The sequence below is a fragment of the Anastrepha ludens genome, chromosome 2 (genome assembly GCF_028408465.1).
Source record: "Anastrepha ludens isolate Willacy chromosome 2, idAnaLude1.1, whole genome shotgun sequence".
NCBI classification, from domain to species: Eukaryota; Metazoa; Arthropoda; class Insecta; order Diptera; family Tephritidae; genus Anastrepha; species Anastrepha ludens.
Genome location: NC_071498.1, coordinates 90,903,182 through 90,924,506, shown reverse-complemented (window position 1 = coordinate 90,924,506; position 21,325 = coordinate 90,903,182). Strand labels below are relative to the sequence as shown.

The 21,325-nt window shown below is 34.6% G+C and overlaps 1 protein-coding gene across 2 annotated transcripts in view; it reads left to right on the top strand.

The window, feature by feature from the left end:
- The first annotated feature begins 1,106 nt into the window (after positions 1–1,106).
- Positions 1,107–21,325, top strand: part of LOC128854734 (protein obstructor-E) — a 69,564-nt gene continuing 49,345 nt past the window's right edge. The window contains exon 1 of one of the 2 annotated variants that reach the window (XM_054089060.1): positions 1,107–1,362. In XM_054089060.1, the coding sequence (XP_053945035.1) occupies positions 1,320–1,362 (43 nt within the window). In that variant the 5' untranslated portion in view covers positions 1,107–1,319. The remainder of the gene's footprint in view (positions 1,363–21,325) is intronic. The other variant, XM_054089059.1, reaches the window with a different exon arrangement.

The following is a 21,325-nucleotide window of genomic DNA, read 5'->3' as shown; positions in this document are numbered from 1 at the left end:
AATAGTAATCACAACGTTCTTTGTGTATTTTAGGACGATCAAGCAATTATTTCCTATTACCATGTGGACGGAGAGTAAAGTCGAAAAATAGCCATAATGAGAAGTCTAGAGTCACAAACGTAGATATATAGAGAGCAGCAAGAATGCATTCCAGGCGACGTTGAACGTGTTGTCACCACCCTCGTCTTCGTACAATATTTATGCATGTATGCTAAGTGTGTGCTTGTGCGCGTAACTAGCCGGCAGTTGCGTATGCGTCACTTGCATAGTACAAATAACAGACGAGGTGCACGAATACTGTGCTATAATTTTGGCTTCAACGTCCACTCTTATTGTATGAAAGCAGTACCAAAAGCGAATAGTAAACAATTGTGGTTGTTTGTTGAACAAACTGCAGTATAGCAAAAGTAGCGTAAGAAATGTTAAACGGCAAAACTACAACCACAACAGTTAAAATAGCACCAGCTGTTGGCTACAAAGCGCCAAATTGGCTGTATGCCGTTGCTCCAAGTCTAGGCGCAGCAAAAGCTAGCCTATTGCTTGCACCCAGCAGCGTAGGTGATTTTGCTACACCGCGCATAGGCTGTAGCGGTTTTACAACTTACGTTTTGCGCCTGCTTTCGCGCATTATTTCCAAGACAACAAAATTTGAGTTTTAGCAATTTATTTTGTGAGCTTTACTTTTGTTTGTCTGGTTTTACTTCATTATTTCAGCGACAGTGGCGCGCGCGCGCTCACATTGGCAAGAGAGCAAGCGCCAACGTCACTCAGCGATTATTGGTAGCTAGAGACTACAAAAATTCACTCCACTCTGTTGTCGCCCTCTGCAACGTTAGTTAACGCAGCAACTGCTGGCTGCGATGTCAACGTCGACTACAACAAGATAACACCAATGACGCTGGCAGCAGCTTTCAAAGGCAGCGACAATTTCTTACATTGGCTAGTGCCAGTTGATGTACTTAGCCATAACTTCGGTGGGGGCGAGAGCGCGGTGTGGCCGATCGTACAGGTGGTCGGGTGGTTGGCGGGCGCAGACGCGGCGGACGTTGGTGCGCAGCCGTACGCGTGCGCACGCTACACATGGCCCGGTATAAAAAGCGAATGTACGTCAACGTACCACACATAGTCGATCCCAGTGGTTCCCTGTAAGACGTTGTGCATATCAACGGCATTTTTGGAAAAGCAAAAGAAGCGAAGCGAGAAAGGAAATTAAATTTTTCTTACTTAACGGAATATACTAATATATAATCCGAAAAACGCCTACGCAGTTACATTTTAACGCTTGAAAAAGTTATAAAAAATAATCTCAAATTAACAAAATGAATAAGTTTTTGTTTGTGTTTGTTGCACTTTTTGGAGCCGGTATGTACAAAAAAAAAATAACTATTCTTTATATTAAATAAAGTGAAAAATTAAAAAAAAATAGAAGATGCAAAATAAAAATCAACTTTGAAATTAGATTTCAAGGAAAAGCGGAACAATTGTAAAGAAGAGCAAAAATATTTGCTGAAAAGAAATTAATTGGAAACACACGTATACATATAAAAATGTTTGTTCGTGTTTTGAGTGCTTTGTGCCAGGCAAGGATAATGGACGTTTTTGTGATAACCATATATAGTTGGCCTTAAAATGCTGCTAATGCAACAAATTATATCGCAAACAAGGGGCTAATAATGCGAGCTGCTTTCAGTGTTTTTGTGGAAATGGTTTTGTTGATATTAACGGCAATAATAAAGAGTTATACGAAACAAGATATTATTGCATTCATGAAACATACTTCTGGTGCACTTTGCGGGACTATAAGTAAATCGTGTCAGATTAAACAAAAAAATATTTAAATACAAATTTATAATATTTTCGAGCTAAAGTTCTAAGGAATGTTAATTTTTGATAAAAATTCAAAAAATTTTTCACATAGCAATAGTTACGTTTTGGAATTCTTCACGTACTTCACAAAGCTAAAAGTTTACATTTTTTTAATATATGGGAAAGTTAAATAATCAATGAAATGATTTTAGTTACAGACTTACTTGCCAATGCTAAATAACTATATTCTACTCAAAAAACATATGTTTGATAAACATTTTTTTTTTTTTTTTAAATAATAAAGAATAAAAGAATGTATACAATTTTTCGTAATAGGACTATGAATAAGTTCGTGCGGTTTTTTTTCCAAATTTGAAACTTTATTGACGTAAAATGGTTACAAATTTAATATTCAAAATATTGTCCATCGCTTACTACTACTTTTTCCCATCTTTCTGGCAATTCACGGATTCCCTTTGTGAAAAATTCGGTCGGTTTTGCCGCAATCCACGAATCGATCCATTTTTTGACTTCATCGTAATTACGGAAGTGCTGGTCAGCCAGGCCATGTTGCATCGATCGGAAGAGATAGTAATCGGATGGCGCAAGGTGTGGACTATACAGCGGGTGGGGTAGGACATCCCATTTGAGCGTTTCTAAGTATGTTTTGACCACTTGTGCAACATGTGGCCGAGCATTGTCATGTTGCAAAATAACTTTGTCGTGTCTATCGGCGTATTGCGGCCGTTTTTCTCGCAGTGCTCGGCTCAAACGCATCAATTGTCGTCGGTAGACATCCCCCGTAATCGTTTCATTCGGTTTCAGTAGCTCATAATACACAACACCCAGCTGGTCCCACCAGATACACAGCATAACCTTCAGGCCATGAATATTCTGCGCCGACGTCGATGTTGAAGCATGGCCAGGGTATCCATACGTTGCCCGACGTTTTGGATTGTCGTAATGGACCCACTTTTCATCGCCAGTCACAATTCGATGCAAAAAACCCTTTCTTTTGTGCCGTTGAAGCAGTTGTTCGCATGCCATAAAACGGCGTTCAACGTCTCTTGGCTTCAATTCATACGGCACCCAATGGCCTACCTTTCGGATCATTCCCATGGCTTTTAAACGTTTGGAAATGGTTGATTGATCAACTCCCAAAGTTTTTGCAACCTCTTCTTGCGTTTGAGCCGGATCTTGATCGAGCAATTCCTCCAATTCGGTATCCATGAACTTTGGCGGCGCACCCTCGCGTTCTTCGTCTTCCAAGCCAAAATCACCACTTTTAAAGCGTGCAAACCACTTCTGGCACGTTCGCTCAGATAGAGCATGCTCACCATAAACTTCCACCAAGATACGATGACTGTCGGCTGCTTTTTTCTTCATATTAAAATAATGAAGAAGAATTCCCCGCAAAAACACATTATTTGGCACGAAATTCGACATTTTCAAGTGTGGTAAAAATATTGTTGTTTACGCTTCAAATAAAAAACTTATACTGACGTTTGTGCCTTACGACAGTAGCTCTCCAATGAATGTTTGGAAATGTGGATCGATGGAATAATAATCAAGTTACGCCATCTGTTGTAAAACCGAAACGAACTTATTCATAGTCCTATAAAAAACATTCTTAATAAAGAAATTCATAAAATTTTTCGTAAAAATATTTTATAAGAAAACAAATTATGGTATATCGTTTTTCGTAAAAAAAATTTAAATATTGTACAAAACTTTTGAAAATTTAATAAAATAATAAAACTTATTCGAAATTTTTGCGAAAAAAAAAAAATTTATGAAATTCATAATTCATTAGTAGGAAAATAATTGATAAATCCCTTTTTTTAATGAATAAATGTATGTTCAATGGCAATAAAGTGTTTTTCGCAGAATTACAGTGACTCATATATGAATAAAAACTTTTAGAAAAAATATTTAATAAAAATTTTATAATTTTTTTTTTTTTAAATTTATAGCAAATTTAAATTTATTAAAATAATTTTTTTAAAACAAACTTTTCGTTTCAAATATCTTTTATTAATAATTTAAATTTTAGAAAATATATTTCGTTTAACTTAAAATATCAAGAAAGAAATTGTAAATGTTTGGGGGTTAGTGTAGTTCTTTCTTTATGATCCAAAAAGATTTCTATCAAAAAAAATCATAAAAGTTTTAGAAACAATTTGTTATTCTGCATATTTGGTACATTAATAACAACTATGTTTCTTTAACAAAATTCTTATTGGTTGGAAAAAAATGAAATAGTGAAAATTTTCTCCTTGAGTTTTTACTTCCAAAAGGTACTCGTACTTTAATAAAAAAAACATTTTTTTATATGATTATAAAAAATATGGCTTTTTATAAAGGCAAGTTATATACTTCAGTAATTGTAATTCATAATAAAAAAATCCAAATTGTTGAGAAAATTGGCTTCACAACTTTCAATTTACTATGCCTCGATTACTAAAAGTATAGGCAATTTCCATATAATAAGATACGGTTGTATTATATCTCTATGAATTCATACTTATTCAAACAAATTATTTTAGCATTAAGAGACATTTTTAGGAAATGGACGATATCTATTTCAAATTTTCAAAGATTTTAAAGTTTGCGTACTCCTCTTGATACGTTTCATGTTCATTTGTCCCGGCCTGGGGTTTTTTGTTAACTTAAAAGCAACAGAAAGATTTTCATACTAGGACTTTTGTAATTTTGAAAAAAAAAAAAAATATTTCTTTGTATAATATAAGTATTTGAACACTACTCTTAATAAAAACCACCTACTACTCAAATTCAAAGCTGAGTACACAAGCAGTCCCTCAAGTTTCATTCAAGTAGTTTCCTGCCATATTCTAGCATATGGGTAAAAACTATTAGTGAACGCTGACCTTTTGTAATATTTCATATTTGGAAATGTGTTTTCAATGCAATCAGCTTCCTGGCGGCTTTCGCTTCTTATTTAATAGGCGCCCTTAGTACTTTCGATGTAGCTAAATTGCGATGTTTTCTTTTTGGTGCCTCCTTCGGTACTACCTTAAAAATATCTCCTTTTTACTCAGTTATTTCGCTTTCCAGGCAAATATATCTGAACTCTGGAAATGCATTGCTTGCTGTTTTCGGAAGCTGGCTTACAGTTGAGGCGTATAGGTGATCTTCCTCCCTTCCATTGGGAAGGCCCATAAGTGTGGTTGCATTTGCCTTTTTGCCTTCTTCGCTACTATTATGCAATTTAAATATCTTCATAAAATCAAGTTGGTCAAAATGTTTGTAATGAATATCAATTAACGCCTTATCTAGAGACAGAAGTAAACTAGAAATATTGGTTTTGCTAAAAATGCACAATAAAGCAATGTAAAGAAGCAAAAAACCAGTATAAGAGTATTAATTTGTATGCATAAGTACATGTGTATTTGTATGCTAAACTACAGTCACTTCAACGCTTGGCATCGACAATGTATTTTTGCTCTTGAGTTCAGCAAAGCAACGCTGAATTTGAGACAAATTCAATTTTATTTAAATGCGCAATGCATAAAAAAGTAAAATCACAGCAGAAACATAAGCGAAGGGTCTGTCTTTCAAGTGACTTTTGGCAAATTTGAAAATGAGAAATAATTTGATAGGAGTAACCAAATCGCACATACATAGATATGAAGCTCCTACCCGTTTTCGGTTCAAAATAACATTGTAAGACTGAAGCTGCCTCTATTGAGTACACGGACACACATACTCGCTAAATATATGCATACATGCCCTGTGTATGTAACTGCCCTATAGCAAATCCCACGCTAAGGAAAATCATTTTTGTTCAAAACACGTACGATTTCGTCAATTGCGAACCACCTCGCACTCAAGATTGCGACGAGTTGTGAGAACTGACTTCACAGCGCATTCTTTGTGCCATCCTTTGAATTTCCAGCTATCGATAAACCTATGAAATTTACACTTCCAGAGCATTAATTATTATATTTGCTGATATGAGAAACAGGTGTAATGTGAGCTGATTAAGGTTCAAAATTCACTAGAGAACCAAATCAAACCAGTTCGGTACTGGTGAATTTTCCTGCAGGGTGTGCCACTGAAAATTGCACAATTTATTTCATTCCTTTTATTTGTTTTCTGCACATTTACATAAGTTGATATGAGTGCGCGTAGAAATAAATTGCACTAAATTAAAGAAAATAAAACTGACTTGCAGTTTCGTGAAAATAGGTAACATTACTTTATATTCTATGTCACATTTATTTATTTTTATAACTCCACTCTGTGTAATGCAATTTAGTTTTGAATTTTGATATATGAAGTTGCCAAACTACGCAGTTAGTCATAGCCATGAAAGCGACTAAAAGTACCATTGCTGCATTCGAAGTAGAGGTATAGAGGTAATGAGTATTTATTCGTATACAACTTTGTACATTAATAAGCTGCTGGCTTACTTGATGGCTGCTGCTCCTGCGCCTTATCCAACTTTGCGCGAATGGGCGTGCAAGAGTTGGTTTTTGTGAGTGGCAAAGTCGCTGACTGGGTGTTGTCGTTGCCATTATTTATTTAGATGCAGTAATTTTGGTGTTGAATATGCCTTGAATTATTTTTTGTCAAATTTTCCATCGCACGCTTCTATGCACACATTAGGTGCCACACTGTTTTACAAATTGCGTTGGCCAAATTTTTGATTTAAGTGCAAAGTATTCTAAAAACCAAAAAAGTATGTAAATAATGGACAATTTGAAATAGAAATAATTGTTCTGAAATACAGGGACAGTATACTGATAAATGATAAACGTTAGTTATTTTAATTTGCCATTGCCTGTGCCAGGTCTGTTAGGGTAGTTGCAAATTCCTTTTTAGACAGAGATTGGGTGGGCTGCGTACTCTAATAGAGCTAATCCATAGGAATAACATATAATTACCATAGGCCTTATCGCTGATCCACTGTGTGCATATTTCTCGGAGGATTGTGATAGTACACAACATTTTCGCTACTGGCAGCCGGTTTTCGCCAGACTTAAAGAGCTCAGAGCTACATTCTCCTTCACTCCATAAACTGCCAAGATTCTTAAACAAATCTGGGAAGTTAATAGTGGCGCAATGAATTCCTAATTCATCTTTCTTTCTATATTCTTTATATCCACTCTCTAGATCTTAAGTGCAATGAGCCAGCGCTTGCCTGATTACTTGGAAAATTCCAGTCATTGACAATGCCATCCTAATATAATTTTAAATACAGATTAATATGAAAAGTAAACTTTTCGATATATACATAGATTTTTTACCCACATACACTACATTTAATCCGCTTGTGAAGCATTCAACCTATTGACGCAAATGGCAATGACTTTCAAACAAAGCTGCGTTTTATTGAAAAAATTAAAATGAGTAATGAAAATAAGAAGAGACATTAATAGGCTTAACAGTCACACCAAGGTTGGCAAAAAAAAACCAAATAAGATTACTAAAAATAAATAGCAACGCGCGCTACCATATCAAATTAATAAGCTTACACGTTTTTCAAAATCAAAGAAAAGAGGTGGAAGGAAGCGATCAGTGATGCTACTTAAAATAATTATAAAAAGAATTTTATAATATTGTAAAGCAATAAAAAGAGTCATCACAGCAACGCGTTTGCCGAACAGCTAGTTTGTAGTGCATTACCAGCAAATTTATGCGTATGTTGCAAGAAATGCAGGGAAACATCTTTCTCCGACTGACCATTCCCATGTCCAACATAAAACGATGGACAGCACAACAAAATTTATAATCATCATAAAATATGAGTATTTTTTACTATCAAACGCACAAGGGGGCGCACACAAAGCGGCAATTTAATGAGTGACCAGCCTAAATTTTAAGCGGTTATCTAATAAATACATGCCACTTAATCAGTAGGCGCACAGCAGTTCGCGGTTTATGTAGAAAACAAAGGTCAAATGTGGGTACAAGTTTTTCGTTTTTTTTATAAGCTTTGAAGATTAATACGGCAGACAAGCGAAGATTATGACAAAAGGGGAATTGAAAAAGCGTAGAGAAGTAAGCAGTGAAAGGATGGCTGAGAGCCGGGGAAAAAATGAAAGGAAAAGTTTAGCATGAGAAAGAGCGAGTAACTGGCGTTAATTGTGTGTCGAAATTTTTTGTTTTTTTTTTGGTGGTATTTTTTTGGCTTTCAGATTTTACTTGAAAAATCATTTTTGTTTGCTCATTTCACAGTTATGTGGCTTTAAAAACTAACCATTTAAAATTCGCTTAAATTTCGTTTAGTTATTAGCTTTAATAAAATGTTATATAATTTTAATTAGTTTTGTATGCATGTACGTATGGGTGTATGCTGTGCACTGAGCTGACTTTCACTTTCACATTTGGTAAATTAAGGAATTTTTGTTTAGCTAATCACTTTTGTTAATGAACAGAAAAAAAAACCAAAATTTGGAAATTATAATAATGCATTTTTAATCACTAGATTGAGTCAACTTCTGTATACAGCTTTAGCTACAAATATGTGAATTAACTCTTGTTATGGTGCTACGGCAAAGAGAGATTTACTCTAAAGCTTTCATGTATTATTAGTCGCAAAAGGTATAATAATAAATCTTATACAGCGGAATGCGGATTGTCCATTCGGTCATAGAATCCAAGACCAAGCACAAGCATTAGTTTCCATTTGAGTTGCATTAGGTTAGCTTGGCCACTCGACAATGCACTCTTATAAACCAAAGATATTGGGCTTAGCTTTGCTAAGATCTTGTGTATATGAATGTAGACATAGGCCCTAGAAATTAACCTCAGTGCACTGTTTCGTAAGTTTTAGTAAACTGCGAATACTTTTATCCGCAACGTCAATTAATAGTAGACATTTCTAAAATGATAAAACTATACTCGTATAGTAATGCTGCTAATCATTACTGATAATGGTAACACTGTGTTTTGTAGTTTATAAGCACAGTGGGATTTGCATCCACCTCCTAATGCCGATAAAGCTCGCTTGGCTACGCATGACATAAATGTATTTTTTAAGTTCTTTGCGGCATTTCGCTATTTTTAAGAAGTAACTTTAGGAAATGATGCTGTTGTTGTTGTTTTCCTGTTTCTTACTTTTTTGTGCTCAAAAAGCCACTTAGCCTAAAATCTATATTTTTTGTTCCAACCAATAAACAAAGATGATAAATATATGTACAAGATTTTCTCAGATTGTGTGCTAATTAGTATTTGTTCTTTTAAGTTGCTGATGAATAAGAACTTCGCATGCATTCCAAAGAAGTTAGTAAGCTTTTTGGCGTTATTGGCCAATAATAATTTTCTTCGAATTCCTTGGTGTGTGTTACTATCAAAAATGTATTATTTTTTAAGTGCCATAAGTACCGTAAGTAACTTCATATCTAAATTTTAGCAATCCTTAATGAAATTCTGTAGAGGAAAGAATTTGCTTGAATATCCGTACTGGGAAAGCCATAAATATACAATAAAGCGTCTTCAATTATAAATTCACACAATTTAATGCGCGCACCATGAATCCACAACCGAGTCTCTTAGTAAATATATCCGCTTACATTCAAAGCAAACTAACCAAACCGCTACTTGGTGTTGGCCTCATGCGTTCTAACACTCATCGAGTATTCTCATTGTTTCCATTTTGAGGTTAATATAAATTGTTTTTGTTTTAAAATATTCACTTAAGTGCCGGCGATACACACCCGTTCAATAAAGTAGACAAACCTGACAAGCAGCAGTAGCAAGAACAATAGTAGAAAATTACTGCCAGTATCAATAATGGCTGCAATGAAATACTTAAGTGTATTGAGAAAGGTTTTGAAATATAATAAATATATAACTACATATCTAAGTGTAACTACATGTAGCATGCACACTGGTACATAGGTATAAGTGTATTCAATCTCAGTAGCAAAACCAGTTGACATTGAGGCTAAGCACATTGAGTTACGGTTGATGGCTAGCGGTAGGTGGCTAGCGGCTGGTAACTGAGCCATGTAAAAAGTGACGCAAAATGCTAAACGGAGATTGGCTCTAAGTGGTAGCTGGAAAAGAATGCGGTGAAGATTGGCTTGAAACAAAAGCACTTCATTAGCGTGAATTTTTTGTGTTGTGAGTATTTATAGATTTTTGCGAATTTTGTGAATTTGGTGGCATTTGTGGTTTTTCAACGGAAATTGATCAATTTCGGTTTGCGAAAAATGTCTAAGGCACTGTGCATAATAAATAAAGAATAGCATAAAACGAGTTCTTATTGTTTTTGTAAAATAATTCAACTATGGGGAGACTAAGTTATTAATTTCTTAGAAGCAAGTTGTCTTGCCAACGCTTTTGCTTTGTTGAGCAACAGCACCACGTGCTCTACATATCTTTATTTAACTAACCACTACTTACTTAACCATTTAGACCGGTTCTTAGCGTACATCGATTCATCCAGAAAATGAAAGGCATCTTGTTGTACCGCAAAGTTGATTCGCTAGCCGCTTAACTTGCTGACCTGTAGACCTAAATCAGGTTTGCCTATGTCATAAAAGCGATACGCATTTACATACAAACTTATAATATAATATAATACATATACTGGTCTGAAGAATAATTAATACCACTAAATTAAAGATACACTTTTTGCTGTTGCCAAGCTTCTTCACGTCCCACTTACATGACTCGTAAAAAGACTTGCGAATTTAATAATTTTCAAAAGAAAAATACAAGAACACATATCCGGTTCTTTGATAATAATATTAAGTCACTTTTGCAGCTAAATATAGCATTTCTTACTTCTGTATGTGTAAGTATCTACATGCGAATTGTGCGAAGTTATTTTATCGTACAAAAAATGCACGCCAATTGTAACCTTCTGCTGAAGTTGCAATCTATATAAAAACAAGTGGAAAATATTTGTAAAAATTTTGTAAACAAGTTTGAGCTTACAATCTCGAAAGATTGCTTAATAACCAACGAAAAAAAACTTTGCGGACACGGCAGTGGAGTGATGAAACTAAACAAAAATGCCAATGCATAATTATAAGTTAATGGCTGTAAGAGAGATAAAAAGAAAGAGTGGAATTGAAAAGAAATTCGACTGTTGTGAACAGAGGGGACTTAAAGTTAAAAGGAATTTCCAAAAAGTATCAAGAAATAAACTAGCAAATCATATCTGTCCATTAAAATTTGTTCGAACAGCTCCGTTCTAATTTGTTTTTCGTGTGCAAAAAAGCGATTGAATGAAGGTACAAGTGGCACATGTTGAATTATCAAGGTGACGCAAAACGAATCATCCTGTCGGAAGATTTACAATTTCGGCAAATGGCGTCTTAAGGCAATCATATACGACACCTTTGAACTAAACAGCTGCAGTGTACAAACATACAAGCAATGGAGCGTGTAAAGGTCAAAATAAAGATTTCGATTTGAAAATCTGTTTGATTTTTGTAGCTATTCTTTTTTGTTTTTCTTGTGCAACTTCTCCCTATAAAAAGTACTAGTTAATACCTTCCTGTAAGATTTGCTCAGATAGCGTGATCTTCCACACATACAACGATATACACTAATTGGAGCAAACATCCTTTACTAGATGTTGGGTCGAGCTTTTCCCCCAATTTGTGGTCTGCTTCTTGATGTTATCCCAAAATAGTGGGATCTACAATACAGTTTTTTGCCAGCTGCTCAAGTTAAAACGATTTAAATGCGAGAGCTTTTCGCCGTAGTAAGGCTCTTTGCGGATAACCATTGCCTCTTGAAGAGCGATGGCTAATATAAGCATTTTTTTTCTATCGAACCAAAAAACAGTAGTTACGTAGAAGTCCACTGAACCATGGCGGTTGCATCATAAACTTTCAGATTTGTTGTTTTCGAATTGAATCAGACTTCAAACTTAAATTTAGTTTATTTCTAAACTATTAACAAAAATGTTTCTAGTGGATTCCATTTTTGCTTCACAGCAGGTGGCACATTTTATAGCCACGATGGAAAAGTAAAATTACTAAGTATCATAATAATACATTTTAGTGCAACATTTAAATTTGAAATAAAAGTAATTATGGATATCGTATATGGAATAGCTCACAACTAAAACAAAAACAATGTTTTGCCAAAGTATTTTCAAAAATACGAACGCTAATTTGTAGTAATTCAAATTTAGCAGTCACTACCGGGCGGTAGTGGGCGTGCAGCTGACTGAATTTTACCTGCAAGATTACATGGTACATATTTAGCTGGGCACGAGCATGTTTACAACACGAACATTGCCGCCCCCTTTTTGGTGTGGCACAGTTTTATGACTTTGCCTGTGCTTGCCACAACTGTACAGAGCTCGTCTCTAGCTATAATTCGTGCATTTACGATTTTCTTTTCTACAATGTACACTTCCGACTACTCTGTGCAACTATCTTTCTATCGGTATGCGCACGCTTGTATGTACATATGCACACATGTATTCATGTATGTTTGTATGTAAGTACGCAGTCCTCAATGCCAACTGCTTCTGTAGCAAGAGCGCTTTCAATGCATCACTACACTGCAACCAGTAATATGCATTGAATGTATTGAGTCGATCGAGTTAATACGAATTGCTTGCTGTTTGGCGCTCAAAAGTGTTAATAACAGCGGTAGGAACAACAATAAACACACCAGTATTTGTTACTTGCAAATTGTATTGAATGGCGTTATACATCTGCAGATATACAGGGTGGCTGATGAATTTTGCTACATTAAGAAACTCAAATAACTTTTTTTTTAGTGTATGGAATTCATTTATTTTTTTTTCAAGTTGAAGGTCATTCAATTTTATTACAATAAATGTAGCTTAACTAGTTTTAAAAATAATTGAATTTAATTGCCCCCCATGCTCGTTGACACAAGTGCGGCATCTTAGTAAAAAGTTGTTCATTGCTGCTTTGAGAGTTGCGACAGGAATAGCCGCAATTGTTGCCCGAATGGATTGTTTTAGTTCATCCAAATTTGTTGGCTTTGTTTTATAAACTTCTTGTTTACATAAACCCCACAAGAAAAAGTCAGGTGCAGTAAGGTCAGGCGACCTGGGGGGCCAACGAAATTCGGAGTTTCTCGAAATCAGTTTATTGGGAAATTTTCGTCGCAACTCTGTCATAACAGTCTGGGCTATGTGAGACGTTGCCCCATCTTGTTGAAACCACACAGAGTTGAAAGAAATTCTCTTTCGGCGTAGTTCTGGATAGAAAAATTCTTTCAGCATTTTCAAATAACGGTCTCCAGTAACCGTAACGGTGTGACCATTTTCTTCAAAAAAATAAGGCCCGACAATACAGCGTGAAGAAACCGCACACCACACTGTCACGCGAAGAGGATGCAATTCCGTCTCGTGGAGTATCTGTGGGTTAGAAGTACTCCATATTCGACAATTTTGTTTGTTCACATTGCCGTTTAAATCGAAATGGGCCTCATCAGACATGAAAAGGCAGTTTAACATGTTTTGGTCTTCTTCCACCATTTGCAGGATCTTCTGGCAAAATTCCAAGCGAATCGGCAAGTCTGCTGCACTCAGTTTGTTAACCATTTGAATTTTGTAAGGAAATAAGTCTAAATCTTTGTGCATTATTGTTTACAAAGACTGTCGGCTGACACCAAGTTGAGCAGATAAGCTTCTTGTTAAAACCCTTGGATTGCTTTGTATAGCTGCAGCTACAGCAGCGATCGTTTCCTCCGTCCGAACTGGTGGGTTTCGATGATAAGGCCTTCTTGCGACTGTTCCTTGCTCAGCAAAATTATTCACCAGTCTCATTATGATCCATCTGCTCGGGGGATCGCCGCCAAACATCCGCCTGTACTCTCTTTGTACCAAAACTACGGACTCCAGTGTGTGATAGCGGCGGACTATCCAAATTCTTGTTTGCGTGTCCCAGTTATCTATTTTAATAAATTTTAAAGATCAATCTTCAAATTAAAACAAAAATGGAACAGATAACTTAAAAAGAAAAAAAGTTATTCAATTTTTTTTTGGTAGCGGCTTTCATCAGCCACCCTGTATGTACGAGTATGTGTTTTTCTTACTAGAGTGAGCATTTTCAGTTTCCTTATAAAGGCTGCACGATTGCATAGTGGCGGCAGCAGCAGCAGCAGCGCTGGTGGCAACGGCAGCGCCAATGTTGCACAAGTTAGCGTGAAACAAAATCAATTTCCGCGTACTTTGTAACATGCTCTTGTTTTTGTTTGTATTATATTTTACTTTGTCTGCTTTTGGGGTTTTCTTTAGTTTTTTGTTTTTTCTCTTCTATGTTTCGCTGATTTTGTTTATTGACTCAACCACAAAATAGTTATGCAAAATAAGCTAAGCAATGAAATAAAAATAAAATGGAATGAAAAGTGAAGCAAAAAATAAATTCAACAAGTGAATGTTGCAACAGCTCAGACAGTGGTGTTTCTTTTGCTGTTTGGTGAAAGAAAAAACTATAGGAAAACCAAAAATTGCAAAAAGTGTTGCAGCTTCAGTTTTTCCTGTAAGACCAGTCAAGTTACGCGAAGTTGATAAACAAAACTTTGAGCCGCATTCATTTTTCACAGTAAAAAAATATTTTTAGTTATCTGTGATGTACGAAAGAGTGTTATAATTAAAAACTATTTAGTTTCGAAAAATTGAAAAAATTAAAATTAATTTTCTAAATTTCAAACAAAAAATTTTAGGAAAAAAAGGAAGTTTAGGGAAAGAAACTTTTTCCTAATTCTAAATGCCGCATATTTACATGTGATCATGCTAGAGCACTTTAGGTTATGTCCCAGCATTCAGTATTCTTGTCTATACCTTATTCTTTTCAATTAAGAATTGTGCAGGCCATGGAAACCTAAATGTTCTAAATGTAAACAAAAAAATACTATGAGAATAAAGTCGAAAGCGCATAGCAGTACTAAGATCTACTAAATGTCTTAAAATAATACAAAAGACAATGGGAGTAAAGTAAAAGCGCATAGCAACTCCAAACACTACTAACTCTGTGCTTTATGTAGCTTGGTCAACTAAGCTGTGGTGTGGGCACGAAACACCAAAATGACAGAAATGTTTTTTTCTAATAGCGGGCATACCTTGACAGTCAGTGTCAAACCTCAGAGTGTATTTCTGCCATAAAAAATTCCTCATAAAGACCAATCTGTCGTTCTAAGGCATCATAAAACTGTAGGCTCCTCCATTTGTGGAACAATAGGAGGAAGCGCCAAGGCAATAACCCAACAAAGCGACTACACGCACCAATTATAAACATGTAAACAGGTATATGAGTCATTGTTGTTGACTGATTGAGGCTATCTGAGCTCATCTAAACTAACCTAAACTAAATTGAGGGAACCCAACCTAACCAATGCTCTTGCCTCGACGATTTTACAAGAAAATCTCAAAGTTTTCTCGTAGTGGACAAAGCTATTTGAAAACTGGTTTTCTCTTGATTTTCATTAGAACTTTTAAAATTTCCTTGCATTGAATTGGATGCCAATTAATTTGAGTAACCAAATTTATTAAGGAAAATAACTTTTTTATATATACCTACTTTGAATGCATCCGATCCATTGCATTTTTTGATCACATATTGATTTTGGAAAAACCTCATCTATTCACAACAGTTAAGGTAAAAGTCACGCGGACCGTCACTCTTCCATTTATTGGCTCTTTTGAACAAAACAAAAAAGATATATAAACGAGTAAAATTATGTTGCAATAGCAACAATTATGAGTTATAGAAAAAAATCAAATCATTCCGTGCAAACAAAATTGCTTTTCAAATTCACCAACTATACCCAACAGTAAAGGTAGAAGCGACAACGAAAAACGAAACAAAAATATGTAACCAGCGACACATAGAGATTAAACTTATTTCAAAAAATATGCAATTTGCTCTGTATCTTTTGAAATGCCAAACCAGAAACCATTTTTTGGCAGCAACAACTATTTTTTAACTCACACAATCGCCTATACTCGTACTTATAACGGCAATATCCAGCCTCAGAACCTTTGCCAACTTAGGAGACTTTAGTTTCATATACCACTATAAAATTGATTTTTGACACCAATATTTATAATAAAACTGTAGCAGCTTTGACATTTTTTTTACTTTTCTATATTGTATGCCAATAGAGTATAATAACAGTCGTTTCACTTATGAGATGATAGAGAATAGTGGCAAGAAGAAAAGAAAAGAAAGGAGCAAAAATAAAAAAAGGAAAGTAGAAGTGAATGAAATATAAGTACAGGGTAGTTCAAGAACCAGTAGCTTTTTAAAAATTAAATCAAATATAAAATAAATTTAAACACAATTTCTTTCTGTTAGCTTCATTAGGAAAGCAACACTTTTTTATACGTTTTTATAGCAAATAATTTAGTACAGTATCTCGGCTGGCTGCACAGTAAACTCATTTTCTGAAACTTGGTTAATTAGTTCCAGTTCTACGTCCGGAATAGCTCCTATTCAGTCTCGTAAAAAGTCTAACAATATCAAAAATGGACTATGAGCTGCCAAACGCACATTGTCAAGATTTCTGATAACACAATTACCGAACTTGAGGCGTCATTTGCTGAAACCCATTACCATCCTAGTTTATATGAAAAAATGAACAGTCATGGCTGTACTACTCAAGCAGAGCATCCAGTAGTCTTTTAAACAAATTAGTCAATAATTCAACACTCTAAAAGCCACACTATACGAGCAACAATATGATTTTGTATGCATGTATTTCTGAATGTATTGCCTTCTTGGCAATCATATTCAGGGTTTTTGATACCCAGAGGTAAGCATCCAAAATCGCGCTTTTAAGACAACGAAATGTATTCTAATGTTGTCTAAGCTTAAGACGAGTAATTTTGTTCCGCATAGGATACTGGCTGACAGTCAAGATTTGGAGCGGCAAAAAATTTATCAGCGTCAAAATGACAAATATCAGTATTTTCGCTATCCTGTTTACTCAAATACTCACACACACAGCAGTTAGATCTAGAACGTATACGTATTTGTGTATAAAATAAAGTAAATTTCTACACAGCTCAATTCTTGCTAATCGATGTGTGACATAACAGTTTCAACGTTCCTACTAGCGCACACGGAAGCCACATAAACTATAAACTTGGAAGATACATGCACACATTCATTTTTATAAGTACATATATGTTGCCAAAATGCCCTTTAGGGCAATTAAAGGGTAACTGCTTGGCTTAGTTCTAATCTACAAATATTAAAGCACCATAAGTTTCGTGTAGTGATACCCTAATCAGGGGGATGCCATTACCCCTCTTGTTCAATATTTTCAAATTAATTATATTGGCCATTCAGGTATAACGCACAACTCTTTAGGATCCAAAATATGCACATCTTCAGTTTTTTTTGCTGCCGGGTATATCGAAATACAAATACTATACTTCAATATGCTTTATACGTAGTGTTTGTATGTAGTTATGTATTTATGATGGCAGCGCAATAGCTCAGTCTTTCATTTTTTAAGATTTTTGCTGTTATTGCTGCTTTTGTTGGCTTTGTTTTTGAGCTTATTGCACCTTTGCTGTTGTTGGCATTTGCAGTGATGCGTTAAATTTGAAAAGTATTGCATTGAATGCCGCTATTGAAGTGTGAATTTTTCGCTTTGGCTATGAGATATAAAATTGAAAAGGTTATAAGCTATAAGCGTAGCAACTAGCGTGCATTTGTATGTATGTAGTACACATCTGTGTTCACAATTACAGCAGTGCGATTTTTTGCAGTTCTAGGATTACTTAGTTATGTTTTATTGAAATTTATTTTTATTTTTTATAAAAATATAGCTCAAACTAGAATAATACAAAAGTTGTAAAAAATCAATTCGACTTTTGAGCTACTTCGAACTTGTACTTTATTATACTAAAATTTAATGGTCTTTGAAACAGCATAACTAAAATTTTTCAAAAAATTCTGATTAAAGAGTTTGAAAATTTTGCGAAATTTAAAAAAAAAATTAATTTTGTGCAAAGCTGGGAAGTTGTATTGATAAGTTGTTTGTTATTCTATAAACTTTATGTTTAGAAAAAAAAATTAAATGAAAATAAATAACTTTTCACAATAACTTTTCACAACTTTGCTACATGTAGCGTTGCTATTATTGTGAACACAGGTGTATATTTGGAGCGTATATATAAAAGAAACTTTTGTCTGTGCTTGCTGTGTTGTTTACTTACATACTCATAAATGTGCTTATAAATATATTACTTTGATCACTGATAATATCTGTCGCAACGTCAACTGCCATGCAGCGAACACTGGCGGAACACACAAAGGTTTTGTGCTGTTTTATTAGTCATGTATTATATTTTCTGCAACTGTGAAAAATTTGTGCGCTAGAAATGGATGTGCTTTTAAATGGTGTACTTTGGTTTTGTTGGTTGTGAGGCATGTGGAGTAGTTAATAATCTGTTCAAAAACTATGTTTTATGCCATTCTGAAATAATTGAAATAAATTTTCTTTTTCTGTTTTTTGAGCTAAAAATTTATTCTCAACGTAAAACTCAAGAATGTAAGAAAATTAGTTTTCTATTTGACTTATTATTACTAAATATTATTCATACTTATATGTTTTCTTCATTTCATATTTCAAAATCCTTCTCTAATTTTTCTTTTCCTTTTATGTGCCTATTTACTTACTTCATACTACTTTTATTTTCTACTATATTTTTCTTATTGTTCTTTGATTCATTCATTCGCTGTTTTGAGTAATTTTCCCAGAAGTTACAAAAAATATCTAATATCCGTTTCTGCTAATTGTTATGTCTGATTTTCTATTTTTGATAAATCTATTCTTTGGCAAAAGCTTAATGTTTCTTACTTGCCCATTTTTCCCGTACTTAACTTTCGCATAATTCTTTTCTATTGCAAATATTTTCCTTTCTCTAATTTGCCTATTTTTTCTGTCTTCTTTTTCCAATTCTCATAAGTCGCGAGTCTATTTGACTATTTCTTCTACTCCTTAAATCTCCTTGTCTCTTTTACTTTCACTCCTTCTTCCCTTTCTACTTCTCCTTCTACTTCTGCTTCCACTTCTACTTCTACTTCTACTTCTACTTCTACTTCTACTTCTACTTCTACTTCTACTTCTACTTCTACTTCTACTTCTACTTCTACTTCTACTTCTACTTCTACTTCTACTTCTACTTCTACTTCTACTTCTACTTCTACTTCTACTTCTACTTCTACTTCTACTTCTACTTCTACTTCTACTTCTACTTCTACTTCTACTTCTACTTCTACTTCTACTTCTACTTCTACTTCTACTACTACTTCTACTTCTACTTCTACTTCTACTTCTACTTCTACTTCTACTTCTACTTCTACTTCTACTTCTACTTCTACTTCTACTTCTACTTCTACTTCTACTTCTACTTCTACTTCTACTTCTACTTCTACTTCTACTTCTACTTCTACTTCTACTTCTGCTTCCACTTCTACTTCTACTTTTACTTCTACTTCTGCTTCTACTTCTACTTCTACTTCTACTTCTACTTCTACTTCTACTTCTGCTTCCACTTCTACTTCTGCTTCCACTTCTACTTCTGCTTCCACTTCTACTTCTATTCCTACTTCTACTTCCACTCTAACTCTACTTTTCTTTTTTGAATTCCATTTCCCAATTCCAGTTTTCCTCTTTACTTCTTACTTTTCTTTTTTTGTTGCGGCTTTTACCTTTTACCCAACTATTAAACTTAACTTAATTTAAATGACCAACTCTTCTTCCAATCCCTCTCAATTCAATTTATACAATTCAGGCACTGCAAAAGGCATTGCACCGCTTGGCTAACAAAGCAACACAATTCAAAACACAAAAACAAAAAAAAACTTGCTTCCAATTGCAGCAAAATTGATCCATCCAGACAACCCTTGGCTCTTACCTTAACTACTGGCTAACCTATATGCATCTACCTCTCTAAAGACACAAATATTTAAATACCATTAATGCATACAAGGTGGGCAAAAATAACAAAAAATAAATGCAACTAATGTTGCTAAGGCATTTCAGGGCAAGCTAGACCAAAGTGGCAAGTTGTTAAATAGCTAGACGTGTTGCACAAACATTTGCTCTACACTTATATGTCCATATCTACAGTTGAGGTCAAAAAATTAATAGCGCCTCTAATATGCAAGTATTCAGTGTCGCTGTTCTGATCCGTTTTTATGAACTGCACCATAAAATGGCCACGTCAATTAGTCAGCCAACCACTAAATGCTGAATTTGATGCAAAGTGGCGCAAGTGTTCTTTATGACCAATAGAACTGAGGTCATGGAAAGACCATCACAATTGCCATGATCTTAATCTGAAGGAAATGTAAAAAATGCAAGTGCAAATTTTAAACAAAGACAAAGAAATAGTTCGCCAGTAATTTAGTCAGTAAAGGGTGCTTGGTGGCATGATTTGCCAGAAAAGTTAGTGAACTCACTTAAAAAGGGTAATAATTTCTAGTAACTAACTTCCACTCAACTAAGCATTTATTTTTATTTCTCACATAATTTTCTTCAGGGCTTATTAGGCCTTACATGTTATTTTGAATGCAGCTGTAGGTTTCTATGTATGTACCTATATGCCTTGTGAATTGTTGCAAGTAATAGTTTTCTATTAAAAACTTACGGTAGACGAGTGCAAAAATAAATACAGAAATAGAAGAAGAAAAATGTAACTCTTTGGTTGAAGACGAAAAGAAAAAAAATGTCTTAACTTGTCTGAGACGTTTTAGATGCAAACGAATGTGTACATATACCTATATATATATATATGTATATTTATGCACATACTCTCTTGCTTATATGTATTTATTTATGTTTAGTTATGCATGCATGCATGTATGTGGACTGTCTCGACAATTTATGTGCCACTCCAAGAAAACTAAGAGCCAACTCAGTGCCCGCTCAACTGCATGGCTACAGACTTAGCGGAAGGTGGTAGCCGTTTAAGGCAAGTTGATTGCATGCACACGTACATACATATATGTATGTTTAACGAAAAAAAGTTAAAAACATAAACAAATACAGATATACGCCAAGCATGCACATATAATTGTGCACATACCTCTGTATGTATGTGTGTAGCTACTTATTTATTTGTTTTGTGTGTCACAACAAGTTCAAATGGAATGCTGTTTTGCAGAGGCGATAAATGTTTTGAGTTTGCGATTTTGTTTCTTGTATTCGCATAATTGCAGGCCACACATGCGACTTACAAACACTTACAAGTACAATATAAAAATACAATACATGCATACATAGGTGTAAGTAGATGTGAGATAACTGCAAAAGCATAGCCAACTGAGGTTGGTGCAAATTCAAGTAACTACAGTCGATTACCTCTCATTGTATTACTTTAATTCTTTAATTTTTTAACATACTTTGTAAAAAAAACGTTATGTACGTTTATTTGTAAAAAGCAACAAAAAATAAAAACAAAAATAATAAATACTTCAGGTAGGCAGGCATGCAAATTGCGAGGCGCTGGTGAAATGAACCTTTGAGGAAGTTTAAATGTAGTCGCCTCAGCCAGTTTTCTGCGTATCAACATTGCAAATATTCTTGTTGT